Source organism: Centrocercus urophasianus, unplaced genomic scaffold (genome assembly GCF_019232065.1).
Source record: "Centrocercus urophasianus isolate 14NV4802_14NV808 unplaced genomic scaffold, USGS_Curo_1.0 seq_38, whole genome shotgun sequence".
In the NCBI taxonomy this organism is placed as follows: domain Eukaryota; kingdom Metazoa; phylum Chordata; class Aves; order Galliformes; family Phasianidae; genus Centrocercus; species Centrocercus urophasianus.
The window spans coordinates 4,412,423-4,437,787 of record NW_024884955.1 but is presented as its reverse complement, the minus strand read 5'-3'; the positions used below and the strand labels follow the sequence as shown (position 1 = coordinate 4,437,787).

The window sequence follows — 25,365 nt, the reverse complement described above, 5'->3', positions numbered from 1 at the left end:
TGGATTGTAATTGCTCCAGTCTAAGGACAAAGGGAGGACACACTATGGTCTTCCTGCTAATGCAGACCTGTCGGAGGAAATAAAGGACAAAAAATACTTTGTTAGCTGTGTGACAAAGAGCCTGCCTGTGAGATCCAGAAACTGCACAGACGGAACAAAAATCTTCAGTATATGTGTGGTTTTTGGAGCTGTCTTTTCACAGGTACAATGAGGCTTGGTTCAGCTTTGAGCAACTGATGACCTGAAACTAATACAGGTGCTCTTATACAGCTGTGGTATTGGCCTCCCTGAAGTCTGAAAAAATTACAGGTGACTCTCTAAGAGTGTACATTAGCTTTGTGTATGGAGGGTTGTACAGAGCACCTCCTGTTGGTGGAAAATGAGGCAAATCTCCTAGCTGTTAGAAGATCTTAGATTTCTACTCCTCAGAGCTACTAACTGCACATCCACTCCCTCTTCCATTTAGACAGGTATGAAAAATGCTTGAATAAGGCAGGCCAGCTTGTTTACTTTTTAGCAAGTGAATACTTTGTGTGCTGCAGGGCACAAAGAGACAGGGAAGGAAACAGCAAACAAGATTGGAGGAGCAAGGACATCTGCTGCTTAAAGACAAATCAGGTGTAATTGGAGTAACCGAAATGTGGCCAGTTCAGGAAGTAGGCTGTAATATTACATTACCTAGATACAGAGCTTAAGGATAGGTGCTTCTAAATGAGAAAGGAGATGGAGAGATGAGAGTATAAATGAGGAAGGACATTATGCTGAAAACAGACTAATGTTCACATGGATGGCAACTCAGAGACACCTTGAACTTGAGGCTAAACACTGAAATGGTAAAACGGTTATTGTAGAAAACAATTACTGATCCCTCAGGGCTAGGTGAGAAAACAGATCAAGAAATATTTATGCAGATGAGAGGATGTACTTGGGCTAGGACATTGATCATATGAAACTGCAATTACTCTGACACTGGCTGGAATGAGAATTATGGAAGGACTTAGGAAACTGAAGCTATGTTTATTGACAGATCTATTTTTTTATCCTGCACCTTGACAACCAACAAGATTAGAGGCCATTTGGAAAAGTCTCAGCAGTTAAGTGAGGGGTCACATTTGCTGATGCCCATGCTCAGGTTGAAATAACATTAGCTGAAAGTTAGGATAGAAGAAAATTGATGCTGAGTGTGAGCATAATTCTGATTTCCAGATGTGGGGAATTATGTGTTCTACTGTACAACAGGAGATGTTAATCTGGGGTAAATTGAAGTAAATATCGTTTCATTGGATGACATGAAATCATCCAGTAGCTGCAAGTCATGGACCCTGATGGGGTTTAAATTTTTAAGAATACAGAATTGCTGTAAATATAACTTCTGACTCGGATCAAGGAAGTGGACAGCAAGTGTCTGGCCAAAAATGCAAAGGTTTAGCTTTTGTAAGTGAAAAAGGAGAATCGTTTTTGCTAATTGTGGGATAACAAAATATTGAAAAATGACAAGTTTGGAGCACAATTTAAATTGGAGTTTGTTGTGATTAGAAGAAAATTGTATTTTTAAAGGAAAAATACGACTATGTAGTGAAGGTAGTTCAGGTAAGATGTTTTGAAGAAATTCTTTCAAATTATCAAACATTAAGGTTAAATAACCAGGATTTACTGTTGCTGTGACACATCTTACTGCAGTTATAGTAATTGTATCCAACAAAAACACCACTTCCCAAGTTATTGTCAGTGGTGTCATAGATAACTGATGAATATGCAGATTAGCTTGCAATAAAACGCAGTGGCCAATGGCTTTTTGGAGCTGCTTGTTTTGCCTGCTATTCCTATTATTTCTGACATGCTCACGTTGTGCTGTGGCACCCATCTTCTTAAACTTCATTCCAGGTGTGCACAGGTTCAGGATTAAGCAGGCTTCTCAAGATCTTAGTGAATGACTCTGAACTTAGCTTTTCTCAAAGACAGCTTTCAGAATAAATCAGGCTGCAGTACAAGGACCTCACGTTCTCTGTGAGCATCCACACAAAGATGTGCAGAACCAGCATGTGCTTAATTTGCATGGTACTTAAAAAGGACAACCTTGCAAGCTCCAGATTGATGATTGCCAATCTGAACAACACAGTGACCTCCAGAGTTCAGTATGTACTGCAGCTCTGCTCGTTAGACTGTGATACATTTACATGATTTTTTTCCCAAACATTTTGCTCGTGGTTTTCTGCTACAAAATTCTGAATATCAGCTTTCGAAAATGCTGATACCACAAAGTCTTTGAATAGTCTGCCCCAAACAGAAGGCTGTGGCTGTCAGAAAGAGCTTAGATAATGTCAGTCTGAAAAAGACACCAGGAGGGTTGTTCTGTCTGGGGTGGTGTTGGTAGGAGTTAAAACTGAAAAGGCAGAGATAAATACTCATTCTATGAGAATGAAATGGCAGCAGGATCAAATTGAAATCTTTGCACTTACTTGGAGAAATTAAAAAAGCAAAGATGCAAAGTCCTATTCTAACAGACCTGACTTACACACTCTGTCCTGCAGAACTCTTTGAAAATCTACAAGACATAATTTAGAGAATGACCTCTGCCTTTTCTTTCGTTGGCACACTGGTATGATGTATGATTTGTAATGATGTAATGAATATATGATGCAAAAAATATCTCTCATGGAGCTTCTGTGATCTGTTTGCCAGGAATGTTCCATGTCACTTTTGAAATGCAAACTCTTCCAACTGCATAAAGGGGGAATGTTAAATCCCCTGCTCATTCTGCCTGGTTCTCCATTGGATATATCAGCATATATCTTGGATTGGGATTACTGGGGCATCAATTATACCTCACATGGATCTGTCAAGGTAATTTAATAAATTTATAACATGTTTCCAGAACAAATATGATTTGAGGATGCGATTATCATTAATACATTTTAATAGCCATAAGAAATTCACTACATCTTTCAACTGTCCTGCCTGGATATTCCCTCTGCAGAATGTTTATAGCTTGAACAAAATGAGGGAAACAACCAGACTTTCAAAAAGATTTTGTGTGTGCATTTGCATTTTGAAAGAAGGAGAGCTTCAGACCTAAGCATGGAAATTTCGATGTTGTTTCAAACAAAGTTCAGGATTGATGTGAACAGGGTGACAGGTTGGCAGATACCAGTGTGAAAAGAACTCGGGGAACACATCCTGTAAAAAATATAAGGAGATCACAATCACTGATGTGATCCATCTGAAAGATTGCAATGGGGGAAAAGGGATGCAAAGGGGCAGTAACAAAGCAGAGTGCTGCTAAGCTACATGTTTGAGGCACAACACTGCGCTCTCACATACTGTGCATTTTATGGTGGAGCTGCCTGGGGGAAAGGTGATTCCTTCGGCACATCTATCCAAGCACGTTTCCACAAACAACATTAGCATACAGCTGCTGAATGGCAGCTAGAAGCGTGTTGTTCTGTTTGCAATATGCAGATGCGATTAGCTCTAAAAATAATATGTAGCTGAAAGATAGGGGAGCTGTGTGGTTTTTTCAATTATTTATCTTTCTTTTAGAAACGAAAGTGTGCACGTAACAACCGAAACAAGAAAAGAGAGCTATATTCCTTGCATTATCTGCAATACAATATTATTAGACTCGCAGTCTGTTTTCTGACTTTCTTCCCATTCCCCTACACGCCTTGGGTGCATTTCTGAGCACTGGGTCCGGCTTTCTTCCCTCTGCGCAGTGAATTACCGCCATCTCCTGGCCGAGGGGCGGCCGAGTAACGGAACGCGGTGATCCGCAGCCTCGTGCCCTGGCAGCTGGCATTGCCCAGGGGGATCCGCAGGGCTTCGATGCAGGCCATCCGGGTACAATCATACATGTTATGCATCTGACTGCTCGGGGAACAGAAGGATGCTGAGCTCTTGGTAGGTTGGCAGTCCGGTCCGATGGATCCAGACTGAGATCGACACGTGGTTCTGTTGGCTTCACGCGTGAGTGGGTGCTACACAATGGTACGTTCTGTAAGAGGAGGGCAGTTTCAGCATTCTTTTATTAGGCTGTTGCAGATCAGCAATTGGTATCATCCCCTCATGTAGAATCTCTAATTCCACATCTACGTGCAAGATTTTTTTTCCCAAAAGTTGATGCTTCTTCCCAAGAACAAGAGCAATATTAATCTTACTTATATTTATTCATTATCCCCATTTATATTTATAATGAAGTACCATAGTCTTTTTATGCTCCTCATGTAAAAGATGGGAATTTCAGGATAAAGGGCTTTGTGTTTAATGGTTTTCATGTTCTTGCTTCTTAAAAAGCACAGAATAATTTATGGGCATTCTTTCACATGCTCAGCAGGCCTCTGCTCATCCCATTAACTATTTCTAGTAAATAAATGATCTTGGTGCATTTTGTTATGCCCCGAAGATGAACATGTTTATATCATGTGTATTAGCCAAATGTTCCATAATGCAGGAAAAAACAAATGCAGCAGAACAGATGATTTTAAAGAGCCTATCACCAGGAAATTCATTTAGAAGAAATCAAACCTGACCCCACTAAGATTTTTTTTTAGTATTACTAGCTTGAATAGCTGAGCAAGATGAATGCAGATTAAGGTTTTGATCTGTCTTTGATATAAAGCCTGACAACAGCAAAGCAGAAATGGGAGCAGACTTAATCATGGCTTTCACCCACATTCAGCAGACCAGCAGGGCACTCATTTCAGAGACTCATAAGATTATTCTTTTCCCCCTGTGAAATCCTCTTGCTGCTTTCTGGTTCACTGGCAGCATCTAAAGATTTGTTCTGATCTGATGTGGTGCAACTAACAAAAGAACTCTCTGGAGCTCATCAATTATAGAGTTTGCAAAAGATTTCACTTCTAACCTAGTAATTGATCTTTAAACTCACTTCAAAACAACGCTTGTCAATCTTGCTGAGCTGGAAGTCAGTGAAAGAAGATTATACTTGTTTTCCTGTTCTGTTCTATAGCACCCTGCTTTTCTCTTGTTCAAAGGTTGAAACCAGTGAAGACAGGAATGATTTTTATCCTGATGGTTTTCATCCTGATGGTTTTCATCCTTAAAGCTTACTATCAAGGCTATACTTTACTAAATCTTTAAATGTTATGGGGCTCCACAATGTCCTTTCTATGGAGAGAGAAGTCATGGTTCCTACAGACTTTCCACAGGGTCCTTCACTCAGCTGAACATCCCTTTCCCTCATCTCCCCTCCTCTTTTCTCTTCTCCTCCTTTCTCTCTCTTCAGCATTCCCCTCTTCCATGTATAAAACTGAAGGCTGTGATCTCTGTACAGATGACAAATATCACCAGACAGTTTTTTCTCTGCCTTAAGTGGAGGCTTCTCTGTCCACGAGCAGAGCTGATAGCATAGGTTAGCGTTGTGCTCACTGTACATATTGTTACAACTTCAGCCAAGTTCACCGAACAGCATTCAGTGATGGGATAAGTGGGGAGGCCGCCAGCTTTACACTGGAGCAGATGAGAAATGTTTTCATGAACTGTTGGTTCAGTCATGGAGCCCTGAGCCACAGCAGAGAGGCAATGGTGAGCCCCTGGCAAGGAAAATATCCTTAGCTGCCAGCAGCCTTCATCACAAGGTATTGTCTGTGGCTGCATCCATCAGCTGGCCCCAGGAAACTCTTCTCTTTGGTACAACATCTGTGTCCAGACTCCAGAAAGGTCACTAGCAGATCTTACTGAAATACCTCTGAGTTGAGGTTGCTCAACACAGGGGAGCTAATACAATAGCTTGTTGCTGCTGGAAGGAGGACAGAGGACAGCCTGCTCCCTACTCAGTGCTGTTCTGTCACACAGTACTGATGCACTGAACCTTGCTGAGAGCTGATTCAGCTTGCTAACTGAGCAGGAAACACACCAGTGAAAGGATAAATGGCTTTCTGCTGAGTTAGCACATTGAATAAGCTCCCAGAAAAGTCTAATGAGTGCCAAAGCTGGCACAGAACAGGGCAGGAGCCATACAGCAGAGCCTCTTCTTTTGGCTGCAGCATCATCTCTCCATGTACACCATGTACCCTTGCTCTTCATTAGGAAGCCAACACATTTGACCTTGTGTTTCAGCATACATCAACTACTTTGCCCAGCACTATCTAGAATCAAATTAAGGGATTTTTAGGGATCCCAATTAAGTGGGCAGAAATCTGTTGGTTTCTGTATAAGCTTTGTTTAGGGGAATACTAAACTGAGGTAAGGACTTCAGTGGTTCAGGCTGTTGCAGGAAACACCAAGCTATCCCTTCTCCCTCTCATGTGTATAGAGTGATGATGTTTTATGGTGCTGCAAAAGTTTTTATTGAAAATGTCTTCCATATAAAAGATTGCACATGACAATAGAAATAAGAAAAAAAATACTTATTTTTCTGTCTGGCGTATTTTCATCTTTGTTCTATGGCAGCTCAAATTAAATCATACTGCAATATTCACTGCAGAGTTGAAAAAGCTGTATACAGGGTGATCAGAACGCAGGGAACCAAATTCTCCTCTCCCCATACTGAGTATACTTTCTCTGTTTTCAGTGGGGATACATTTTAGAAAGAACTAGCCTGAGGCTTTGTAAGTCCTCTGTTGGTGGATTCATTTGGTGATGGGATTGTCGATTAAAGATTGATTCATCAGCATGAATTTAATTTTTATTTCAAATAATCATTCTTCAGCTGAATTTGACAGGAAAAAAGGCATCCTCAGAGGGTGCTGTGAAGTTCTTATCTCTTATGTTTATGGGTTTTTTCAATTGGGAAACCAACGGAAGGCTCAGTCTTCTCTTCGACCGTCCCGTGTTCTTCAATGTTTTGTGGAAAAGGGGGAAAAAAAATCAAGTGATTAAAACATGATGTGCCCTTCTAGCCCTGCTCCTTCTGAGACTTTTAATGTTCTCATTTTTTATTACAGGAGCTGATGAACTGTAAGTGATTGGAAAGAGAGAATAGATCGTGCACTTAGCCTTACCATCTAACTTAGTTAATCTTCCAAAAAGCAATTTGTTCTGACTGATAACTGCAGTAAGTTTAATGGAACACAAGGGTAGAGGGAGAACCTCGAAACAAATGCTGTCTGTCTAAAGGCCAATTGATAACCGAATAGTTTGATGATCCCAAACCTTTGTCACTTTTGTGTAATTGGAGTGTATGGAAAAGACATTACATTTTAGCACCCACTAGCATCAACCTCCTTTTCTGGTGATACCACTCTGAATGCATTCAAGTCATCCTGTTGTAATAATGTGAAAGGAGTAGGAATAGAGGTCTTTCAGATCTCTTTTGAGGGATTTTGCCATTTTACACAGATTGCAGTTTGCTGTGTGTATTAGTTTTGGGACACACATGGAACCTCTCAGTATGTTTGAAGATTTTTATGAGCCAGTGTGTCTAAAACTAATGAGGCTGAGCATGTTTGAAGCTAGTTGTGGGGAGTCTCTCCAGCAGTTCATCATCTGTGGTTTCTCCAGATGAGCAGTGGGGGAAAAAAAATAATATTACTGGGGATATTATGCAATAAATCACATGAATGGCATAATGTGCAAAAAGATACAAACTTTGAAACTCGTATTTAATAATCACTCTTAATAGCAATCATTCAGTTGTATCGATCAGAAATAGCTTTCTAAAAACAATTTCCTTTCATTGCTGGCATGTTTGCTTCTTACTCATACTAATAAGTGGGAAAATTCATTTGGAGGAGGAGACTTCATTTCCTTTGGCTTTCAAAGGTTAGAAACAATTTCACATCTGTTTGAGTGCCACTCAGCTGCAGTAAGAATGATGCTGGGAGCAGCAGTTTAAGGCAGTTACAGCTAACTCACCTGTTCTGCCATACAGCGCCTGCTGAAACTTATTCTGCCCTTGCTGCAAAGAAAAGCTGAGTTTTATGTGTGCATTTGTTTTGGAAAGCTCATTATTATGTATGTGTATATATAGCTGTATGGATTATTCTCTTGAATATAATGGATTAGCTTCAGTGTCTTACCAACAAGAGCAGGCAGTTTACCCCAGAGAAGCTAACAGAATTTACTTTTCTCTCTTTAAGGATTCCAGCTACTCTGGGCAGCGCCGAAAACATAGGCTAGAACTCTCAGTGCTATGAGCAAGGTTGCTTGGCCCAGAAAGGAAAGTCTCAGTCTGGGGAAGAGAGGAATCTTACTCCCTCCTTTGCTGCCTTAACACAGTCATGTCATTTATTTCTCTATATTTAAATTTCCCACATAAGTGTTCAACCTCTGTTATTACTAAGGACTGCTAACAGAGCTAGGCTGAAATTGTCACTTTAATTCTGCTGCTGCTTGGAAATTTGGGAATTTGCCTGGAATCTTTATCAAGAAGAATCATACTTAACTGGTATTGTGGTTTTGCAATTCATGGCTACTTGTTAACTCTTTACACCTGCATACTTTCATGTCTGAAAAAAAAGCCTGTTATTTCACTTGAAGCCAGCAGGATTTTGTCTTGCTGCTGCTAAATACTGATATTTCCATGAGACTTCACATATTTTACAATTCTACAAGTATCCACAAGTAAAAACTATCTACTAATGAGGAATGAAGATAAATATATGTAGCTTTTTTCCATCACTCTGAGACCAGGTCTTGATAGTTGTTGCAGATTCTAAAGAGTATTTCTGATTTGTTTTTATGGGAAAGCAGACCAAACCGAAACAATGAACTAAAGGAAATATATATATATCAATATATCAATATATCACTTGATAGAGGGAGAAGCCCGGAGCTACCCAGCAGGAAGCTTTTGGGGGATGTATGGAGAGGCAGGGAGGAGCAGCAGGCAGTGCAATTTTAAAGGGAGGTTCAGTGGCAGAGGAAGGCAGGGCTCCCATGAAAAGGATTTATTTTATGGAGTGTAAGAATGCTTGTTTGCAGATTCTCTAGATTCTCCAGGAACATTTGGAGGCCTTAACCATAAGGATAATTCCTGTAGTATTTAAGACTTATGAGGACTAGTGTACCATGGAATTAATAAGGATTTCTCCTACTATTTCCCAACAATTCTGTTCTAGTTTCATTATGATTGCCTCTGAGCTCACAGCTAATGTTTCTAGAAAATGGACCAGAAATACTGGGAGATTTTCTACAGCTTGTGTATCAAATTGGAAGCCTGACCTCACACATCCCATTTCTATTTTATTTTTTTTCATGTGACCAGTACTACACATTTACTGATGTTGAATTTTAGTTCCCATTTAATCACATCTGCTGCTCATTCTTGTGAAATTTCAGGTCTGTTACTCCTGTTCTTCTTTTCAGATCATTGATGAGCAAGTCCTGGCAGAACCCAATGCAGATCCAAGAAGTGCACTGCTGGTAACCCTTATCCTATGTGAAAACTACCACTTGTTTCTCATCTTTTAATAGATTTTAATGCAGTCATTTCAGTTAGAATTATATCTCATAGAGCTTGTTCTCATTTTCCTTGTACAGTGGATAAACAGTGCTTCCTGCTTTATAGGGACATTGTGAAGATAAAGATATTTCAAGATTATTGCAAGTTAGTCTGAAAGTACAGTCAGAAGGGAACCAGATACGTGGAGGGCATGAAGGCAGCCCAGAGGTGAAGCCATGCACACGAAGCTCTGGGAGTCCCTTCCAGGTCCAGTAATCAGATAGATCCCCAGTGACAGATGTTTATTCCACTGTGAGATTGAGCTGAGGCAATCACTGGCTGCTAAATGTGGAGGAATATGTTGGCACATAAGGATTGTTTGTTGTAAAGAGGTGTGAAAACCCCACAGATAATGAACAGTTGGGAAACTTCTGCTCTGAACTTTGTAATTACCTCCTCTTTATAAAAATAAGCTAACCACAGCCCTGGTCCAGGCTGCATCTCAGAACCCTGGTGGAATTCTCTAATGGGAAATTTGAATAAATGTGGTCTATAAAGCACTTCTGGCTAATGATATTATAATGGCTCCTCTGATTGATCACCATCTGTTAAATTCCTTTAAAAGGCAATCAAATTGCCTTTTAAAAAGTTTGTTTGCTTGAGAAGGTAAAAATACTTGGGATACTTTCCTCATTTCTTCCTCATACGTAAACAAGGTCTGTTAGGCAGCTGTGATCTGTGAAGTTCTGTGTACACAGACAGGAATTCAATCCTTTGGTCAGTGTTTAAAAAACTGAAAATTTTTACTTTAGCATATGAAAATCTGTGTGGGGTTAGATGTGCTGTGTAGCATTGTGATTCCACTGCATATATGGAAACTACCCTTGATTTACACCAAATAGGTAACAAGGCCCAATAGAACAATTCAACAATAGGAACAAGGCCCAAGGTTTGTTATTTCTTGCAGCAAGACACAACAGTTGGTGTATTGGCTGTCAAATTGCTTATTATTTCACAAAACTTTAATAAAAAAAAAAACCTGAAAAATAAACCAGAGCTGAGTTCATGTGGAATCAGAGATAAATGAGGCATCCTTTCCAAATCACTTTCCACACAATGTATTCATATGATAGCTTCATTAACTTTGGTGCAATAATTTGCAGATTAATTCCATCCCCCAAAAAAGCAAGTATTCAAGCACTGCTAATCTCAGTTAGGTTTTTGCACATTAAATTTGTGATAAAGCCATACTAATTATTTTGAATTATCTTGAGATGAAAATACGTCACTCATGTAGGTAATTATGTAAGTAATTTAAACCTGATTAAATAATAATGATTCCTTGCTCATCGCCTTCGAAGTGCTTATAACCAAATTTAATTTTAAGCAGGATCAAGAAAATAATCACTTGATTCAAGCATTAATTACTAATTTTAATTCTAATTCATTAAAAATTGACTTTTTTTTTGCAGACTCTGCAAGGCATTAATTGACATCTTGCAAAATGAGCCATCATTTTGGCATGCAGAAGCATTTTTCAGACAGTGAATCGTGGCTACCAGGGACTGTGAAGGAGCTCCAAGGGAGCTTCCATTTAGAAAATGCAGCCTGCTCAGCATCAGAGCAGTTCCTCTGCTTGTGACTGAAGGAGTGGCTGTAACACAGCTGTCTGCAGCACCCAGGGAGCTGCTAACTACCTTTAATTACTAGCAGCAGGGGCGAGCTGCGCATGAACTGACCTAACGTAAACAGCTTTGCCGAGACAAACTGCTACAGGATAGGAAACAGTTAAAATCAGTTCAGAAGTGTTAGAATTGGGAGTTTCACGTTGCTTTCTTTCCAGTCGAATCAGAAATTGACTTACAGTCTCAGCGATTTGTTCAGGATTGAGTTTTGGTAGGCGCAGCTTTATTTTTTCTGGGTGGTGCGGTAGTTTGACTAGCTTGTCCAGGCTAACAGTCGTCCTTTGTGAGGTACTGAGTACAAAGCTCTTCAAAAACAATTGAGTTTTGGACTGTGGCTCCCTTTGGGAAAGGGCTGCTTTTTGTTGTAACTGTGAAACCCAGTGGCTGAGTGCTCCTATATTACAAGAAGTCACATTAATATGGCAGTAATTTTTCTCACAGTAGATTTAAGCTCCAGTGGGATTATTATGATTGTCATCTAATGTACAGCACAACCTAAGATTTCACTGTGTGTTCCTGTAGGAATTCCATAGTTCATTTGTGGTCTCTCAAACTGTATGCTTTGTAAGATTCAAATGCTCAGAACTGCTCCTAAGGGATTATACCAGCATTCTATCAGTTCTGCACTGAGGAATGTTTCTTCATGTTCCATCTACATTTTCACTCTTCCCAGTTTCACCCTTCTTGTTCTTCTCTTCCACAGAGAACTCATTTTGATCAAAGAACAGGACGTAGCTTCTGCTATCAAAACTCAACAGAGCTACAGTTTTAAAAAGGAGTCATTTCTTTTGTGAGGAAGAACCAACAAAAAGGTAATTTTTACTCTTTTTTGCTCCAGACAGAAGGTATTATTTTGTACTGATCTTAGAATGCTGTCAGTCTTCATGAGACCTTGGGATAACGACAGTATAACTAAAAATACAACCTTAAACACACAGTGCAGCAAACCTAATGTCCAAACATCATCTTTCTCAGCCTGAATGATTTTACTGAGTCTGTGTAGAGACCAGTGTATGAGCAGGGTTGCTAGATTGTTATCCTCTGTTGAAGAAGCAAAAGTATGATGAGCAATTCTATGCAAGACAGATAGACCTTTATTTTAATAGAAAGCTATTTGTAAGATGAAAGCAATTAAAACACTGAAGAATACTCCCAGCCTTTTATGAGCACAGAGCAACAATAAAAGCATAGAAACACTGAAGATTGAGGCCGTATATCATCTGTAGCAAAAGTCTGTCTAGCTTAATGCAGTGTCCAGGTAGAAACAGGGTGAAGAAGAGAAGTATAATTGTCTTCTTCCCAGAACTTCTTGTTGTATACCTGTGCTTACAACAGATGGGCAGCTCCAGCCTGGCAGATTTAAAATCTAGATCTCCTTGTAGAGGAAATTTGGAAGCAAATGGCCTCTGGGGTGTCCTAGTTCTGGTCTGGTTGGGCTGCAGCTGTCTCCCTGTTGGTAATCACAGCAGCTGCTGAGCTGAGAGCAGACAGCTAGCACAGCACAGTTGGTTGGCAGGCCTTTAGCATTGCCTTTGGCATTTTCAGCAGCAGCAACATGCCTCCTGATGAACCACTGCTACAGGTAGCTTTTCCTTCACATCACTTCAGTGCTAGCCATAGGTGAAGTTAGAACTGGCACTACTATTAGAAGTTCTAATTCTGAAGCTTCTCTGTTGGTATTTGTTCTTTGTTCAAGACAGCTTATGAACCTAAGCTACTGAACATGCTGCTAAGACTTGTAAGGCAAAGAACTGGCAGAGTCACAGTCCCTGCCTCTCTGTCCCTGCTGAACAGTAATGTGAAAAAAATGCAGACATCTTAATTGATTTCCAGTAAGCAAGCAGTTAATTCCTTCTCCGGTGACTAGCCAATTGCCCAGGTGACTAGGATTGAATGAGAAAGCAGGCTGTAGAGTAAGCTGGTCAAATTCACCAGGGAAAAGAACAGGAAATTCATAAAAACCGATGCCAGTAAAGTATAGATGAAAAAACAGAGAGGGCTCTTATGTTGAGGAACATTGGAGGAGTCTTAATGCAGATCTGTAAGATTACTTCAGGGTAAGATTAATTCTGTGTGTGATCCATGCTAAGCTGTTCCTTAACTTGAATTCCTAACACCTGTTTATCTTTCTGATTTTCCTTTTCTTCCTATATAGGCTTTTTCTGGAAAACAACCTATGAAACATTATATTTCTCTAAAAACTGGAGGAGTGACCACACATCTCTGCATAATTTGTCAGGGAAATAGGGGAGGTCTGTATCAACTTCCTCATTTTTTGATATCTGTCACTTTTCTCCAGCATAAAATACTGCTTGGACAGTAGCTCATTATTTATTGCTTCTATCTTTGGCATGCTGACATAGTTTGCTTCTCTTTGGTTTCTGTTCCAGTGTCATATATTTTCTTGCAAGTGCAATGGAAATAAAACCAATCTTCAAACCAATGTTAAATATTAGAATCTTGTCCTTGCCTCATAACATTCAGGCTACAAGACTTTCAGAATGTAAGAAATTTGCTAATGCAAATAACAGAACAAAACTCCACAAAGGATGTGCAGGATACAACGGATTTTGATTTCTTGTTTGGCAGTGTTTCTCTTTATTGCTATGAAGAGAGGGAACACAAATGGTTGTATGTTGATCAGAAACATGAGTGACTTAACTCTCGTGTTGTCCTCTTTTTTTTATTGGAAAGCTATTGAATCCTTTCAGACGTGCATATTTAATTTCTTCAGTAACTCTTCCAGCAAATAGAATGTCTCCTGGATAGACTGGAAAATGACAAGAGTTCCCATGCTAGAGATAGCAGAGAGCATGAGCAATCTAAGTAGATCAGAGGCAGAAGGCATTTAGGAGTAAAAGGTTGATCTGTGAAGTCTAGCTGGCTGTCCAGAATTTCCTCTTACTATGCTTTTAGTGCCATGCACACACCATGGGAATAATATATTTTGTCACCAACTTTGATGTTCTGAATGCAGATTTGAGTTTAATACTCTGTGAGGAGACTCAGGGTTGTTCTTAGACTCACAGGAAATTTTACATTCTCAACTGGGGGGATTAATGGCAGCAATGCATCTTGGCTCCAGTTTTTGTCACTCTTTTCTCAGAAGAAGGGAAAGAGACTTAGTTCTTTACTCCACGACCTACAGAAACACAATGCAGTTCACACACAGCAGGATAGAGCTTTTTTAATTGTCCCGTGTCCCATAAAACAAAACGGACTTGACCTTAGAATACAGTTTTCCATTTACTTTTTCACTCTGTGAAGTCCAAAAGGTTCTGCTTAAATAGCAATAACCCCAGAAATTTAAAAAACCCAATAGAAATGTCCCTCATTTAGCTATCTTTCAACCTTCCGAACCCAAAAGGAGTGCTTGGAATCCTCTCTGATAGAAGATCCATCATTGTGACCATCTGTGTCCATCATTAAGATATTTCAACTCTGATGGACACAGAGCATAAAATATACCAAACACACACAAGAGTAATACTAAAATGACAACATGGATTTGACAATACAACACAAAAAGTTGAACAAATTATATTAAGACTTTTATCTTAATGCAGGATACATGTGTTTAGTTAAAAATACAGAACACGAAGAAAAATATAACACTATTAGTATACTAAAATCCCTCAAACATAATTGGAAAACAACTCTAAAATATTCTGTACATTCTTTTCTCTTTACAAAACATTTGAAAATGCCAGTCCTACAAACTGGTATAAAAATATCATCTCTGGAACACTTTCCTAAAACCGTGTAAAGGTGTGTTTTATGCAGAAGCATACTGTACAGCTTGTGTCATTTCAGCATTGCCCTCCCTGCCTAGATGAGGTAATTGATCTTAGGTGCAAAATGAGCTGTAAATGCGGGAATGCTACAGCAATCTTATTCGTGCTCCTATAGTTGCTCACCAGTTTACTTTCAAAAGCCTTTTAAATCTGGCCTAATCTATGGTCAGAGTAGTGCAGCCATTCCTGTGCTTTGTGAAAAGTGTAAAAATTAAAGGTCTTTCAAAAGTCCTTTGTCATCTTCAAGGACTTGTGTGTTCCACGGCACTGGATTTGTGCAGTGATTTTCAATGTCCAGACGAGTCTTAGCTCATCTAAAAACATCTGTGAAAGGCTAATAATGAAAAGCAAACCTGTTGTTCTAAGAGGTTTCTATTTGTATCCTTACAGCCTTTATCTTTTTTTTCTATCTAGCTTTCTGTTTCTACAGGATATTCCTACAGCGCTGACACTTTTCAAAACAGTTTACAGTTCTTCTTTGACTCTTCACAATGCCAATGACAACAGTTAGTTACTTAGTTCCCTCCCCAAAGGAGAAAAGTGAATTGCTCAGTGGAGCAAAAGAAATTGGGCACAGTGAGACAGAGCACTCAAACCCCTGTCTTAAGGACACTAGGATTTCTTTTGTTTCTATTAAACAGAAAGTCTCTTCTAGTAACGTAGCCTAGCAATGCTGTGACAGCACCATCAAAACTGCTATTGCACCATGTTATTTAACAGGAAAATATGGATTTATACATAGAGAAGGATGGGACCCCAGTGGTGGGGCAGTGGTGCTCATCAAAGCCAGGGTTCTCATTCTACAAAGAAAGAAAAATTCACTGTTGGAAAGCCTTTCTTCCCCATTAAGGTTAATAACTCCTGAGCATTTATCTCATTTATTTGAACTTATATTTTATCACTGCAGTGCTACACAATATACTGGATTAATTTCATTAATCTCTGATACTTTATCAGTTAGCCTATGTGCTATGCTGTTGTGAAGAAGCTGAGGTCATAAGCTGTCCGTTGTTCATTTTTTGCCCTTCTATAACTCAATAATGGCCAAATGCTTAGAAGCTGCACCTGGTATTTATAATGCTGCATACTGGGACTGTGCTCTACATGCTGCTAAGGAAGTAGGAGGGTTTCAAATTATTTTGAAATAGAATTGAAATTCTTGTCATCGTCACCTATTGTTTCGTATCTTCAAATCACTTAAGAACCAGAAAATAATTAGGGTTCAGAATATTCCTGAATAGTGGCCAAGTGAGCTCTCTAGCACTATTTACTGATCAGAAAATGTGACGAAGATGAAAGGATTTGGCAAAGCCCAGGTCGAGGTGTTTTTTGTTTTTCAGTCTTTCTTTATTCTGAAAGAAAATGCAAGACACTTGTCTGCACCAATGGCTTCGTATCTATAAATCCTAGTAATTCAGTCTGTAAATGAGTAGTGGAATATGAAAACATGTAATGCTAAAAGATAGCTAGGCCTGGTTTTGAAAAACAGCTTTCTGCTTTGCAAATGCCATGGACAAAACGGGGCAGAGCAGGAACCATTTCTATCTTCTGTCGTAGACCAACAGTTTGTGCAGCCAAACACAGCTGCATTGACTCCTGCAGAGACTCCTGTTAGTGTAGGCACTGCTGCTTACAGCTCTTTATGAGCTTTATGAACAGCTTTGTAAAAGTGGTGGGGCTTTCTTTTGCTTTATGTTGTTTTGTTGTTGTCTGACTGTTTGTTTTGTTTGTGGGGGTTTTTTTTTGTCAGCACCTGATTGTAAGAAAAGTTTTTCTAAGGTTCAGAACAATTTTCAGCCAATAGCTATCTCTAATTGCTTGTACTCTTTGTGGCTGTACTTATTAAATTGCCTTTTCTTATGATTTCTTTCTTATAAAGGCATCAGATACAGTTGTGTTTTAGGCTAAAAAATATCAAGTTCTTCTGGTTGTATCTTGCAGAATTTTATCCACTTTACTGATGGCATTTCAGTGTTTTCTCATCTAGCTACTGCAATTTCACTTAAACATTTGGTGTCTGTAACTGTACACAGCTGTCTGGCAGGAGCCCACCAGGCCTTTGCACAGTGGCTTGAGTGGTTCTCAATAGGAAATCTGTCTTGGGGTGCAGCTGAGCTTTTATGACTATCAGATTCAATCTGAGTCATCTTGTGACAAACTCTACAACCGAGCTTGTTTTGTTGTCAGTTAACAAGAAATATAGCAAAATACTTTAATTTTCATCTGCATGAGCTACTGTTTGTACTGCAACATCTTATTCCATTCAAACTTCTCTGCCAAGTCTCGTAGGAATTTTTTTGTGTATCCTGAACCTTCTCTAGATCAGTGCTTCTCAACTTCTCATCAATCCCAGGCTTGTAGTAGCTGTGTTTCAGTGATTCACGAAAAAGTTAACCCTATATGAAAAGTTAACCCTATTCAGTTGCAAGACTGATGCGTAAGAAATTCCACTTGCAAATGCCCCCAACCCCCACTTTCTTTTCAGTCTTTCCTTCTTTCCTTTAGCCAGCTGCTTACACATCTCATAATCACACTCTGAGTTTCCATTTTCTCCTTCTCAATCGAGTTTTTCACATGGTAGCAGATCAGATGCTCCAGATCAGTGAAATCCCCACTTGGTTGTGGCAAATCTGATTCATTCTTTGCTTTTAGCCACAGAAATTCTGCAGACCTAATTCACTCCTCTAACTTGCAGGTCCTTTTTTGCACTGCCTTCTTTTTTCCCCACTTAAATCTTTTTTTTTTTTTTTTCCAGCTCTAAATTCCCACATTGCAATTTTACAGCATCAAAACAGGTTTTCTTTTCTACTTTAATATGAAGTCTGCAGTGGAACCACATCTGTAGCCCACACTGCACAAACAGGAAGAGTTGAGCATTGCACTGCCTGCTCAAGCTGATGCTGAAAGCAACTTTTCCTTTATAGGTTGAACTTCTGACCCCTCATAGCTCCATACAAAATATCAGATGGAACTGAAACCATTAAACAGAACTTAAAGCACTAAAGAAACAAGGGGTATAACTGAAAAATAAGATCATATCCTCATGATTTATAATATAAATCAACTTTTAATAACAAAAATGCTATTGTTTTCAATGAGAATAACATGTACATTTCAACATAAAACAGTGCACAGTGTAAATGCCCTTAGATGCTCTTCTGTGCATCTCCAATGTCTACAATGACTGCATAAATGAGGGCAACAATCCTCACCAGGCTATATAAAACTGCTGCAGTTCTGCTGCACAGAACTGATGTAGGCAAATCAAGGATCTGAGTTTGTAAGTGTTCTTTTTACATTTGGTTGTTCCTACGGTTCTTATTTAGATTAATACGAAGTATATTTTAAGTTGATGATTCAGTAAAGAAACATCCATTTCTTCTTCAAACAGCAAGTGGTGTGAATCACTCTCACAAAATTGAAGGGGAAAAAAAAAAAAGGAAAACAAAGAGAAAGTGCACTGAAATAATGCTTTGTTCATCTTACTGCAGTACAGAATGGCTACTGTAGTAAAGTCCCCTCTATCTGACAGCTGGCTGATGCTGGGCTGCCCTGGTTCCCTGCAACAGATTACTGTAGGTCAGAGGAAATATTAGAAGTGAGAAATTTAAACAAAGACGTTCCTTATCCCAAATTATTGTAGTCTGAGAGGCAAGAAAGAAATAATTAAAAATTCAGAGACAAGACTGAGAATTTGTGTCCTCAAACTTGGCCTCAGCTGTTTTGTGCTGATGTATAGATTAGAAAATGTGAAAGAACTCAATATCCACCTCGAAAGACTCTAATGTGAAGATTTCAATTGGTTGGGTTTTGTTAATAAAATTAAGCCAGCTGAAAAACAAACGATCTCACAAATAAAAAATCCCAAACCTTTATTTTCTAGAACATACATCACTGCAAAGCGCTTCTGGATTTTTAACAATTGACTCTTTAAAAGGAGGCTGTGGAGAAACAAAGGAATGGTGAATGTCCTGCACGCTGTCCTACTGACACCTGCTACAGATTTGTTACGGATGGGCGGTCGTTTTAAGGCACTCACTCTAAAATATCACTATTTCTGTCCTGAGACTGCTGCCGTGTTTCATGAGTTTCAGCCAGTAATTTGGAAAAAATCACTGTGTTTAGGATAATACTGACAGGATGGGAAACAATTTTTCAAACAAGAAAAAATAAAGTACATTATATACACGATTCCTTTTTTTCTTTTAACTTAAAAGCATCCCTAATACATCTTAATAACTGTATTAAAGACTACTTAAATATTGAACGATTTTAAATAATGTAGATTTCTTTTCAGTAAACTGGGAGTAGCTGTGGAATTGCCAGCATATTGGTCCCATTTTAAACAATATAGTTTTTATTTAAATCTTGTATATATAATAACATGATCCAAAACACATATTCCACTCCACATAAATAAGTATAGTTCTTCTGACCGGGTTTTTAAAACTACATCTGTTCAAATAATCAGATTCTAAGACTGTATTTTTCCTTTGTAAAGTTTGTTTTAAAATCTTTCACTCCAATCTCTCCCCTGAATTATTATTGTATTTCCAGAGTACATAACAGAGCATTAGTAAAAAGAGTTAATCCCAAACTGAAGGCTACAGTAAGTAAATGAAGTAATGGTGACAAGTATTATGGAATGTATACTCTGCAGCATAGAGAGATTGGTTCTCATTGGGCTGAAGTGGAAAATGAGTCCAGTAGAAATTCTTTTTGCTTGCATCTGAATTAGCCATTGATTGTGCTATTTGTTGATCCAAAGTGCAGGTCAGTACATTACAAAGTGGTGTTTATGAAGCTACTGTTCAAGGCCACTGACCAAAATTATGCTGGCAATTAAATGGATGCCAGACACAGTGCAGGGAGAGACAGAGGTGTCATCCTGGGTTTTCTCAACCAACCCAAATCTTCAAGTCTACGGCTTTTAAGTGGCAGCACAAATGTTATCAGTAAAACTGCACTTTCTTGCTGCATAACTGTCACTGTTCCAGGCATCTACCAATGGCAGTAACATCCATCTTAGTTCTGTGGGGTTTGTTTCAAGAATTTCTTCAAGAGGTCAAAGAAATACAAGAATCCCTGCATGTGCTGCAGGACTTCAGAGGCAGATTCCTGATGCCTGGGGCCAACAGGTTCATCTCCTGCAAAAGCAGAGTCTCCTCCTCTCTTGTTTCAGTGTCACAGCGTTGGTTAGCATGGGTCCTCAGACAGGGCTGCTTGTTGGTGCATGTTTTAGTTGTGCCACAATGTGGGTGCCTCTGTCACGTTTATAAATCCCCATCTGTAGGTGGCTGGCACAGCCTGTAGAGTCTTTAAGGCAGATTAAGAGTATGGTATTAAACGTGGTAAGAAAGATAACAAAGTTACTGGCACAGTGTATAAAAGCTAGCTTCTCCTGTGTCATTCTGCAAGCCTTAGATGCAACCCAATAGCAAGAATACCATTATTTTTATTTTTCATAATTGCAAATATGAAAGTGTATTATTAACTCTATTTATTAGCTAAAATATTTATTATCATTGTTTAAATACTATTTGAAACACTGTATCACTCCTTTTTACCTTTGGCCCAATTTGGGTCTTCAGCAACCCTTTTCTTGTTGTTTTTTTTTCCTGTTCTATTTAAATACAGTGTAGTAACTGGGTCTTAGCACACAATGGGACTGCAGCTGAAGTACTGGCTTATGAATTGTCTTTGCATATCTGCTGTCAGATTTGCCATTCAGGAGTTTTTCTCTCTCAGCATTCCACAGGTGGCTGTCAATCACTAGCAATATCAGCCCATAGCAATGGTCTGAAAAAGACTCTTCTTTTTCTTCAGTGATTTTTTTTTTTTTTTTTTTTTTTTTTTAGAAAATGCAGAAACATTTGAAGTTAATGATATGCAAATTGTAACAGGCTGAGCTTATTAAGCTACACTGCACTTAATTTAGTACAGTGAGAAAGGAGAACATGATTTTTTTTTTCCTTGCTGTTACTACTAAGGAGATCTGTGGTTCCGACAGGATCTGCATAGTTGTTACAGAGGCATAAAACAAGCATTTCAGATAACATGCAGAATCCAGAACAACCTACCGAGGCGCACTCTGCGGCATTTGGTCCATCACTTTCAGATTCTTGGCAGAGATTTCTACTCTTGGTCCCTAAAGAAACAAAGAATTTATGGTACTGATGATATTGATAACGGATCTGATCCTTAGGGGATAATAATGTAATAGGAGTGCGTTTTCTTTCTGAGAATCCATTAACTACTTTAGAAAAGTTGGAATCTGTTGGTAGATACATTAGTCATCTGTGTTTACTGAAAAGATGAAATTAATCCCAAAGCACTTTACGAGCACTGTTGTCTATCACTGGGGAGTTTCTACAATTTAACACTGATTGAGACTTTTGATTTTTGTACATGCAGAAACTGTCTGAAGTATCTTAGCTAGTCTCTACTTTCTAACCATCAAGGCACATACTTTGAATAATGCATACTGAGGCATATAATGGCTGTAAATGGCTGTACCTGCAAACCTTAATTTGTTGTGTCAGAGATGGGTAGCTGTTCAGACACTAGTAACAGATTGACTGTATGAGTTCATGGTGAACAAAATACCATGCCATGCTGAAATAAACAGGAGTTTCTACAATTACTGGAATGTTACTGGAATAAAGGTAGTGGCTTGCAGTAGACACACAGGTCCTAATACTTACTTGCTTTCGCATGATGTCTGTAGCTTGCATGATACACTTGGGCAAAAGTCCATGACTTCGAGCCAGTATGGCTGCTTGCTCCAGGGACACACTTAATGTACTTCTGAACATGGGAACAAGTGATACTAAATCATCGATCATATTTAAAAATGTATATAGAGGCAAGTATAGGACACTTATTTATTAAGTATGGATTCTGTTAGCTAGCTTTTTTATATCTATTAGTTCACTTTTTCCACTTAAAAAACTATAAAACGAGCTTCAGTCCTGCATTTTCAGTCCTTTACACTTGCTTCCTGCAATGGTTCAGGTCTCCAGCAATGTTACTATGAGGTATGTTTCACTACTCTTCTGCACTAATTTCTGTATATGCAATTTCTGTGTATATGCAATGAACTCATTTAGTGAATGGCATTGGTTGACACACTGAAACAAAGTTTATGTGCCCAATTTAATTATTAACAGAACTATTTACATCTCAGCCTACATAACATATTTACATCCTTATTATATATAGTCCCTTAACATCTACCTTGCTATTGATTTAAACTGAATCAAATATATTGCCCAAGTCTCCAGAAAAGACCAACCTTTGCATTGCAACACTAACACTTCTGTTTCCAAAATCTCACCTCTGCATCCCAGTGCCACACATGGTAATCTGGCAGGCTCCGAGTCGGTAACAGAGCTCAGAAGATATAGGTAGCAGGCCAGCTCCTGATGTGTTACTGCTAGAGTATCCCGACAGGTTGGGTTTTGTGTTAATGAAGGACTTCATCAGCCTGCAAAGCTCATCCATTGCATTGATGGGACGAATAAGCTAAACAAAGCAACAAGAATAACAAAAACATCAGTGGCAGGTGTACTCTTTCAGTTGTAAATTTACAGGGATTTATCCTGTCTCCAGACATACTATCACTACACAAGTGACTGCTGCACAATAATGAATATTTGAAAGTGAAAAAATACAAGCTGTGACTTAGGTGTGGGGCAATTTTTTGCAGTTATCACAGATCACTGAGATTGTTTACACTGTACATTACAATGGCAAAGATGATTTGTTTTCACTGCAGTAGGACTTACTGCCTTATGGGCAAATATTCCCAAGTTACCTGCCCCAGTTAGACTGCCTCTAGCTGAGATGCTGGGAAGCACTCATGGTCCTGATGTTTCCTTCTATAATTGTGAATAAAGTTTAATTTCTAAAGTTCATTTTTTATACATCTGTGAGACAGAAGAATAAATTCATTCTGTCTAACATCAGATACCCCATTTAGAAGGAGATGAACAGGGCAATATGAAGTCTTACTTGTGCCTAAATTAGAGGGCTTGTGTTCACTCCAGTTACCCACGCTTTTCTTCAAACAAAAGCCCCAGAGAAATTTACAGCACTTCTTCAGGGCAGGGAATTCTTTTAAATTGTATTTGGGTTTGTACAGGCCTGCTTTATGGCTATCACATGACTGAGGTTTAAGAGGCCAACTGATGTAGAAATAAAACCAGTAACAAAATAACAATACCTGGTCAATCTTCACTGCAGTAGTATTAGAATCAGTGGGCAAGTTTGATCTCTCTAGATAAAATGTCCTGCAAAAAGACCAGCAAGAACTACATTAGTCAGCAGGTCTCATTTCAAGCATATATGTGTACTTATGTGAAACTTCTGAAAAGACTGTGAGAGAAGTCTTGTACTTCAAGAGGTGCTTTCTTACTGAAGCATTTTGTCGCCGAAACTCATATAGTCTGTACTGAAATATTCCTGAAACACTTTATCAATTTTAGCTCTGTTCAAAGTTCTGAAGTCAAATCAGACAGGAATCTCATCCTGTACAGTGCAGCGCTTCAGAACAAGCTTAGCTGTGGGAAAAAAAAATAATGGGTTTCTTACACAATGGGGATCTCCAAGAATCATATTTGTACAGGAAATCAACAGGAGTGGGATTTTCTTCATTAGTTTTACTGTCTTTAGCAATGAGCACTCTTTTAGATGTGTTTTAAGTAAAGGAGAAGTATGAAATACCTGAGTTTACGGTAGTATTGCTGCACTTTTTCTAGAGATTGACCATTAATTTGCTGTGGAAGTTCTTCTAGAGATAAGCCAGCTGGTTGTGATTGCCCCTCTGTACTCTCTAGAGCTAAAAGAGAAAATGTTTTATTGTACTTTAAATTTAGATAATAACATTTTAGTAAGTTTTTACTTATTTATCTCTGCATCATTTCACTGCTTTGCAAATGACTGTTGGATCATGTCAAGGCTAACACTGCCCATTAATATAATTTTGGTGTGAATGTTTGCTTATCTAGTCAGTATTCCTTCAATTCCAGCCTGGATGATTCTGTCACAGCACATGCTTCTAAAAAGACTTGCCTATAGCTCGGAAGCAGCTCCTGGTACCATACTAGATCAGATTGTCCACGTAAAGACCAATATGTCTTTATGACCTGAAGCTTTAGAGGAAGGCATAAAAAAAGTCCCAGGCAGGCATATCATGTTCTCATGACTGTGTCTTATTCGAATCTCTAACACGCTCTAGGAGTGTCCCAGAATAGAACCACCTGCTTCTCAACTATATCTGTAATTTTCAGCTCCATTATGTTAAGAGTTTGATGGTCACTCTCTATTTTGAACCTTTTGCTATCATCAGTTAGCTTATTTTTCTAAGAAATCTTTTTATAGATACCTTTTGTAAATAGCACCGTGTGTAGTTTCAAGCTTCCTCCATTCTGAAACCGAGAAGGCAGTTTGGAGAAGTAGTAGCTGTCAAGATAAAAGATAACCTTCAAGGCCTGACGGCTTCCTTCGATGTGGTAGAAGACATGAGTATCTGCAGAAATAAACATAAAGATAAAACACTTGCTGCATTACCAAAGTGGGAGAAATTTGTAACCATTGTTGCTTCAGTTTGTTAGATCATCCATTGATGTTTCACATCTCCACCATCAAATTAATAAGGGAGAGGCTTTGTTGAGAGAAAATGAGTTCTGAAATATCATTCTAGCTGCATCTTCTAAAGCATAGTGATACCACAAACAGGGCTAACAATCAAAATCCCATCTTGTTTTCTGCCATCCTGTGGTCAGTAAACATGGAAAGAGAGTTGGTGGGGTGACACAGAAGATGAGAGCTAGTGAGGGACAGTCCTTACACTGTTGGTAGTGAGGTACTGAGAATTATAAACATCTATAAAAATCACATGGGTAAGGTGCTGTGGCACAGACCATGGCTCCAAATCACCGAGCTTGCTGCTCAGTACTCTCCAGACCTGACGTCTGTTAGATTTATAATCATGGAGGATGGTAATCCATAAAACAAACAAGAAAAAAAGAGTTTAAAAGAAACTGAGTGTACTCACTTGCTACAAGACTTTCATCCAGCTGCTTGAAATAGAAGGCAACTTTGTCCAGTTCTGTCAGAGTGACCTGGATGTCTTCCAGCATGGTGCGCTCCTCCTTCTGTAGGGCAAAGAACCAGATATAAATAGGTGACTGTCTGCCAGGAAGAGATCAGTAACAGGACAGTATAGCTGCTGCTGGCGTGTTTCAGTTCAGGGCACCTAGTGCAGAATACAGAGATTTCCACAAACTCCCCCCAAGTAATTAATCACTGGTGGCTTTTTAACTTTGTGATACAAACACAGCTGCCCTTTTGCTTAGATGTCATTTGATGTGATTCACAGGGAGTGCAGAGGCTTAAAGAATAGTTTTGAAGGGGTCTGTTTCTCCAAACTTTATCTTGTGTCTACAAATGTAAGAAGAGCTTTTTGGTTACTGTGAAATAAATGTGCATACATTCCATGCAACGTAAAAGAATAATACAGTTGCATATAGTTTGGATTATTGTT

General features: G+C 38.9%; 1 protein-coding gene and 1 long non-coding RNA gene across 2 annotated transcripts in view; one reads left to right on the top strand and one right to left on the bottom strand.

The window, feature by feature from the left end:
- Positions 1-13,409, top strand: part of LOC122167617 — a 129,517-nt gene extending 116,108 nt beyond the window's left edge. Inside the window, exons 3-5 of the long non-coding RNA XR_006171060.1 lie at positions 9,265-9,321; positions 11,729-11,837; positions 13,181-13,409. This is a non-coding gene — a long non-coding RNA (uncharacterized LOC122167617). The remainder of the gene's footprint in view (positions 1-9,264; positions 9,322-11,728; positions 11,838-13,180) is intronic.
- A 1,135-nt stretch (positions 13,410-14,544) lies between these two features.
- Positions 14,545-25,365, bottom strand: part of PREX1 (phosphatidylinositol-3,4,5-trisphosphate dependent Rac exchange factor 1) — a 150,260-nt gene continuing 139,439 nt past the window's right edge. Inside the window, exons 33-40 of the mRNA XM_042832320.1 lie at positions 24,877-24,976; positions 24,205-24,348; positions 23,544-23,658; positions 23,044-23,110; positions 22,156-22,343; positions 21,524-21,626; positions 20,900-20,967; positions 14,545-20,135 (exon numbers count right to left, since the gene is read on the bottom strand). Coding sequence (XP_042688254.1) covers positions 20,093-20,135; positions 20,900-20,967; positions 21,524-21,626; positions 22,156-22,343; positions 23,044-23,110; positions 23,544-23,658; positions 24,205-24,348; positions 24,877-24,976 — 828 coding nt within the window. The 3' untranslated portion in view covers positions 14,545-20,092. The remainder of the gene's footprint in view (positions 20,136-20,899; positions 20,968-21,523; positions 21,627-22,155; positions 22,344-23,043; positions 23,111-23,543; positions 23,659-24,204; positions 24,349-24,876; positions 24,977-25,365) is intronic.